General features: G+C 40.4%; 1 protein-coding gene across 2 annotated transcripts; it reads right to left on the bottom strand.

Moving 5' to 3' along the window:
* Window positions 1-2,210: 2,210 nt before the first annotated feature.
* Window positions 2,211-6,118, bottom strand: eomesa (eomesodermin homolog a). 2 transcript variants are annotated; one of them, XM_044138160.1, is made up of 7 exons: window positions 5,148-6,117; window positions 4,661-4,815; window positions 4,047-4,168; window positions 3,686-3,844; window positions 3,469-3,530; window positions 2,661-3,376; window positions 2,211-2,530 (listed from the first exon to the last, which is right to left on the bottom strand). In XM_044138160.1, exons 1-7 carry the CDS (start codon window positions 5,852-5,854, stop codon window positions 2,517-2,519), a joined length of 1,935 nt encoding a protein of 644 aa, XP_043994095.1. In that variant the 5' UTR covers window positions 5,855-6,117; the 3' UTR covers window positions 2,211-2,516. The 2 variants fall into 2 exon arrangements, with proteins under 2 accessions (XP_043994095.1, XP_043994094.1); XM_044138159.1 differs by having other exon boundaries at window positions 2,213-3,376; window positions 5,148-6,118.
* Window positions 6,119-7,110: the final 992 nt, after the last annotated feature.

Here is a 7,110-nt window from a genome sequence, read left to right as displayed (position 1 = left end):
ATGCTGTCAAGAAAAATTAATTCTACAGCCTGAAAATAACCTTATATGAGCATTGATTAAGGGTAACTTTAACTAGTAAGAGGAATATTAAGTTGATGCAAAGTGATATCTATTTGATAAAAGAGCGATCAGAAAGTTATTTTAGAGATTCTAGCTGTGAGACATACAACTGCTATTTCCAGAAATGCTTCTTTCCTCAATTGTCACACATCTCTGCAGCTATTCTTTCGGGTGAGTGTGGCTGCCATGCTTGGCCGGTTATAATCTTGACAGCTGTTCTCTGTATCGCAACAAATTATCAACAGGGGTCAGGGCATAAAAAAGGGGAAGAAAAACATTGTCAGCTGCTCTAAAGCACAATTTGCTGACATGAGCAAGTGAAAACATTTTTATTCTTGAGGCCCAAACCTCCCACCTCAACCCAAGAGTCTTTTTTTTTTCTTACAGCTTTCCTGAGAGGCCGGGGCAATCAAGCACTCTACCTTGTTAGGAGGTGTTAATTGGAGTTAGTCAGACTCCTCACTTTGTCAAGGAGTCTGACAACAGAATTAATTAGAATTTGAGTATGTAAATCAATTCAAATTGGGGTCCTCATAAGGGAGGATGTGAAGTATTTTTGCTGAGAGAAAAAGCAGGTGCCTCAAGCATGAGCCAAGTGCCTATTATGACTTCCCTCTTTATAGATCTTATCTTCGCAAATGCAATTTTGGAGAGGCCGAAGACATACGGTATAAATAGAGGTGTTGAGCGGAGGGTTACATGTAGACGGATTGCTGCTGGATCCCTTTTTTTGCCTGTTTTTCACATTTTTATGTGTACCCGCCTTGCATGCATGTTGCATTGCTTAGGTTAATGATAAAATGTGTGAAAACACCATGGCAACAACAGAAGCAGGACTTTGTGCTTTTCTACGCCTTTAGCTAGGCCCATGTTGACTGTCGTGTCAAGTTAGACTCGTAATTCTTGTAAATCTGTATTTAAATTACTCTTTGCTCATTTGAATTAAGAGGTCCAGGTGTTGGTGTAGCATTTATTTACAGAATGAAAATAATTCCTCCCCACTTTTTATGCAAATAAACCAAGAGATATAAGCGCTCTGTTTACAGAAGCGGAGAAAGAGAAAATCCATTCTTGTTATGCGCTTTATTTTGATACACTGGATTCATTTCTGCCTTTATTTGTCACTTGCATGTTTAACAGTTAAGTGGTGTCTTTATAATCCCTTTTTGTAATCAAGTGCATTGCTAAATTCTTGCTAAAACTAATATGTTGAAGGTAGATTCCAATTGTTTTTTGAAAAATATGACATACTGTTTTTCAAAACAAAATGACACTGCACATCTAATACTATAATAAACAATTTTTGATACACATATTTCTGAGATATGCCTCATTATGAAGTCATTACTTTGACTAAAGACTGTGTTGAGAACATATGTTAATATATTTTATGTAAAAATGCTCTGTATGCAGTTTTTATAATGCATACAAATTAATTCTGTTTGGTTGTAAATGTGACAACCTCAAAATTTCTATGCATTAATTTTGGTAAAATTAAAAAAATGTTGAGAAAATCAATATTTCGATCCAGTGATTTTGAGTATCCATATTTTTCTGCACTTACGAATCTGTCTTTCATATCGAACAACTGGGACATAAATTAACGCAACCTGATTTTGCTTTTGCTGTCTTTTATCAGTTCACAGTTTCAGGGATTTAAAGCTCACCAGATTGAACCTGTAACGCCAAATATGCCATTTTTGATCCAGGGATTCCAGAACCATTTACCTCTTAAAAAGTTTAGACTTTCCTTTGTGCCCAGTGTATTGAGTAAATATGGTACGAAATATGACATTTTCTGCATAAACGCGAAAAATGCTGTTTTGGGCTCTTGTGTTTTCTATAAAGCACATAAGCTCAGTATATCAAAAATGTTGCACATAATACAAATAAAACCAGGTAATGCTTCCAAAACATTTTGATTTTCAAACCTTTGAATAAACATCTCAATGTCAAAAATTTTAAGTTAAATAAAGAATTCTTTTAGTCTTCTTTAGTAGCATTAATATATAATAAACACACTGTTTCTGGTGCAGCCATCATGTTTCCAGCGTACCGTTCTATTTCTATTTGCAGCTTGCCGACGTCAATAAACAGAAAGCGGCTCATGAGGTGCCATACTTCCTTATAAAAACATACCGAGAAAGACATATTCAACAATGCTTTAAGAAAAGCCATTTTATTATTCCATTTAATAACACTCCCATGAAGACAATTTGTACAAGATACATCACATTCTAAAGTGCACGAATACTGTACAACAAAAAAATGTCTTAAATACGGAGGGGTGGCAGGGTAGAAATCACATTTGTTTAAAAAAAAAAAAATAGTAAAAAATAATTTAATTAAATTGAACATGCTTCTTTTTCCAAAACAACAATCACTATGCATGTTTCTGCTCATGTGACAGGGGCTGGCCTGGGAAAATAACCTTGTGCAGCTTGCTTGGGGAAACACTAAGCTTTGGCACCTTTAGAGAAAAGAGAAAAAAAAGGCATTAACAAGGACTGGAGATCACTCAATGATAAAACCAAATAATTATATTTAGCTTAAATAAATTCAGTCTTAGGGGCTTGTGTAGAATGCATAATAACCCATGCCTTTTGGGTTGTCCTTGTACTCCTCCGCAGTCAAATCCTCACACTTGATGGTGGGAGAGTTCTCTGTACTTGAGCCCCCTGGGGACATCCTGCGCCTCTTGCACACCATGGAGTACACGCCAGAATCGCTAGAGTCCACTGATTTCAACGAGTGGGACGTCTCGATCCAGGTTGAGGTGGGTTGAGCGTTTTCCTCCGGCAGTTTTTCTTTAGCAGTCCCCAGCTGGTCCTCTGCAAAGGCAGGGGGGCTCGGGCGAGGAGACCAGGGCAAGCCTGTTGTCATTTTGCGCTGGTAGGAGCTCCTAGTTCCCCAGCCTGCAGCCATGGAGGCAAAGGCCGAGTCTGGGTAGTAGCTGAGGGCGTGGGAGGTCTGCAGAGACAGAGGCTTGATGCCGTATGACAGCAGGCTGCTGGTCGAATAGTCATTTTCATAGGAGAGATCCAGCTTGTTGGAGCCTGGCTGCTGAACTGGGGGAACAAACCAGCGCTGGGCGGAAGCAGCAGCACTAGGATCCTCGCCCTGCGGGGAGAGGAGGCTGTTGGTTTGGGGGACAGCCCGTTCGCCGGTGTAGAATCGGTTCTGAGGCAGGTTGTTGACAAACTGGTCCTGAAAGAAAGGCTGCATGGCATAGCGAGCGCCGGGTACAATCTGGGTAGAGCGAGGGGAGTCTGTTGGTGACGGAGTCAGCCTGTCACTTTCTGGGGCTGTGTACATCCTGTAAACAAGGAAATGTATATTTTAAAAAAACTCTGCAAGATCCTTGACATGCATCGGAAAAAGAAAAAAAGTTTAGTGTGCGACACTTACGAGTCATAATTGTCCCTGAAGCCTTTTGCAAATGGGTTGTGATCTATCTTCAGCTGTGTGATCTGAAACATAAACAATAAGTAGCCCAGGATTAATAATGTGCATTTTAGTGTAAAAAACTACTAGAATAGAAATTAAAATAATTTGTATATATGCAGGTCAAAATGAAAACTGCTGCATCCAAAGTAAAAAATAAAAAAATTATTAGAGAGCTTACATCTGTGTTCTGGTAGGCTGTGACGGCTATAAACTGGTTCTCTGGGAAGGTAAAGGTTTGAGTTCTGGCCTCGTTGTTCATGTCCTCCACCCCGTCTTCAGTCACCTCCACAATGTGCAATCGCGGTTGGTATTTATGAAGCGACTGCAAGACGATCATCTGAAAACGGAAAACCACAACATGCATCACACTCTGTTTTTCAAAAGATGACCTGCTGCATGTCTTTCTCAGTCGGTTAAAATCTGAAAAAACATCCTAAGAAAAAAAAAAGCTCCTCCAATTTTCATAAGCAGGATAAAATATAATTTGTCATGTTAGCATTTAATTATAATAAAAAAGGCATTAGAAATACATTTCTAACCTGTGTGTTGTTGTTGTTGGCTCCTTTATTGTTGGTTAGTTTTAACTTGCCAAATGAAATTTCTTGTCTCATCCAGTGAGCACCAGTGTTGGGAGATTCAGGATGGACATACACTTTGTTACCTAAAATAGAAAAGAAATATATTGTGTGAAAAACGACCAAATAAAACAAAATTTGCTTACTTTTGTTAAATTTATTTGGGAATGAAAGGCAAAAAAAAGGTTCTGATTTTTCATGAACTCTTGCTTTGAAAAAAAAACAAATAGGACCTCATATTAATTTATAGCTAAAATTATAAAACTAAAACCATTTTTTGAAAATTTACAATGTATTAAAGATGCAATTCTTTAGAAATGTTGCCAACTGAATTGCTTTAGGCCTTTTACTCTATCAATTTTAAAACACAAACATGCATCTGATTTCTTTCAAAATGTGAGTTTACATCATAGTGAAAGCAAAAATTGCATTCCAATATTTATGAACAAATATTTTAAGCAAATTAGGCCCGGTTCCATTTATACAAATTCCACACGTAATTTTTGGCTCCCAATTTTTTCCCCAGAAATTCTGTATTTGCAAGAGCTCCTAAAATATGATTAAATGATGTAAATCACCTTGCATATTATTGTCTGCTTTTCCACAAGTGACCCACTTTCCTCCCTGAAAGCGCCAGTGATTCGGGTCGGCCAAAACAATTTCTACAAACACATTGTAATGGGCCGTGAGGTTCAGTCCGGTGATGTTGAAACTGAGGAATGGGAACATCCGTCTGCGAAAGAAAGAAAATAAAGAAAAACATTAACATATACTTATTTTTGTTGGAAAAATAGGGTGGGGACAAAACTGTTGAATAAATTCCTACACAATTTTTGCGTTTTAGTACAGCCTCGTTCATCGGGCCGGTTTTCCCCCCAATTAAAACAATCACTATTACATTTTTTGGTTTTAAATTGTCATGTAGAATTTTTCGACAAGTTACATTTTAGAGAAAAATGTGGGTTATGATACAGCAGAAGAAAAAATGGATACATTATTATTAAAAAAAAAAATAAAAGTATAAATTTCGAATTGAGTTCTGAATCCTCTAAAGTCGGTCTTTACCTGCCCTGTTTGGTGATGATCATCTCGGTCTGGTGCCGGTGGAACTTCAACCAAAGAGGCCGGTTGCACAGATAAACCTGCGCCCTCGCTCCGGCTGCGGAACCCGGTAGAGACATAGACCCGATTCCCGTCCCGGTCCCGGAGTAGGACGGGTACAAACAGCCCGGGCCCTGACTGAACTGGTACCCTCCGCTGCCGAACTGACTCCGGCCGCTGCACATGGACGGAGCGGAGAAGCCCGCGGGCGGCAGCACAGATCCATAGTGCAGTGAGGCCGGGTACCTGGAGCCGCTGGAGCCCGTGTACACCGAGCCGGTCTGTCCTGCGTAGGGAAACAGAGAGCAGGGGCTTGCCATGTCGGAGCTGGTCTGGGAGGAAGATATGAAGTATCTGTCTGAACCGAGCTCATCTATGTTGTATCGCCGGCCGCTCGTCAGCTCGTCCTCCCCAAGCACTGGGGAGCCTTTCCTCCCGTCGGTCTTATTATTATAGGAGTCCCCCTCTGCCTCGCCCAGCATTCCGTTCCCCACCCCGCTCAGGTACTTTTTAGGAGCGCTGCTGGACTCTGACTCTGTGCGCTCCACCTCCTGGTAGTCGAGCTGAGAGGACGGCCTGGGGCTGTTGTTTGCGCTGTCCGACGAGGACAGGTTGTAAAATGTCTTCGGTAAATTGATGCTAGCGCTGGGAAGAATATTCTCTAACTGCATCGTTTTGTTCAAGTTCTCGCAATAAATAAACAAAGTTTAAAAGGAGTCCAGAGAGGTGGAATCTCAGTGCCGCGGAGGTGCCACCGGCGCCCGGGTTGGTCTCGGTTTCTGCAGCCCACCTCCCCTTTCACCAACGATGGGATGTTGGAACCTCTCCTCGCCTACAGATTTTCAGATTAGATCAGATAATGGTTTGGATGGGAGATGCTGAGTGGCTCTTATATGATTCGCTCATACAACGGATTGTAAACGTCAGGGGAGGAGTTTAGATGTGGGGAGCAGACCCTCTCCTCAGCCAATAGCAGCGCTGCTGTGGTTCAATTAGAAAGGATATGATACCAGAAGAGTGTTTAGTTATAGTTACCTTTTAACCCGATGTGGACGTCGATTTAACTGAAGTTAAACTACAAAGGAGATTTTAATAAATTAGAGTACCGTAAAAAAGTTAGTTTTCAGTAATTCAGATTTCAAAGTAAAAAATGCCAAATGTATATACATCTCAGTTTTAATTATTATTGTTTACAGCTAAAAAAATAAATAAAAAATAAGTCAGGCAAAATTAAGTTCCGGACAAAATCTGATTACAGAAGACTAAAAAAATAAAAAAAATTACTACTGAAACCGTTGAGGTCAACACAATCAGTGGAAGGTTGTTAATTGTGGCTTCAGTTCTCAAGTTGAGTCATTGACACCCTCCAAGAAGAGTAAGCCACTAAAGGACATGACACTGGCTGTGCACATAGCATATACATGGAAAGTTTGGTGGAAGAAAAAAAACTGCAGCAAGAATGTGCTTACAAAGTATGGCCCATTCAAGAGTTTAGGTAAGATTTATAGGTGTTGACTGGAATCAGAGCTTCCAGGTCCACTATGCACAGATCCTTCCAGGACATGGACCACAGCTATCACATTTGACTAGTGTAATAGTCTAAGGTACTCTATTCTGATTAAGTTACATTTTACATACAAAATGGAAAGTAAGGGGTAGAATCCTTGAAGATTTGAGAAGCCAGGTCATCTATATACTGCTGCTGGTCTACTGCAGCAGTTTTCAGCTCCAGTCCTGGAGTCCTGCGACTTTTAGTTTTGTGCGCTCTGCTTCAGCACACTCAGGTCAAATTAGCAGGTCATTAGCAGAACTCTGGAGAACTTTACTGCCTACTGAGGAGGTAATTCAGCCAATTGATTAAGATCTGTTGGGCCAGGAATGCACCTAAAAGCTGCAGGATACCGACAAATCTGGTCTACGGTGTTTC

Source organism: Gambusia affinis, linkage group LG14 (genome assembly GCF_019740435.1).
Source record: "Gambusia affinis linkage group LG14, SWU_Gaff_1.0, whole genome shotgun sequence".
NCBI classification, from domain to species: domain Eukaryota; kingdom Metazoa; phylum Chordata; class Actinopteri; order Cyprinodontiformes; family Poeciliidae; genus Gambusia; species Gambusia affinis.
The sequence above is the reverse complement of the archived record's forward strand: the minus strand, read 5'-3'. Positions and strand labels throughout refer to the sequence as shown.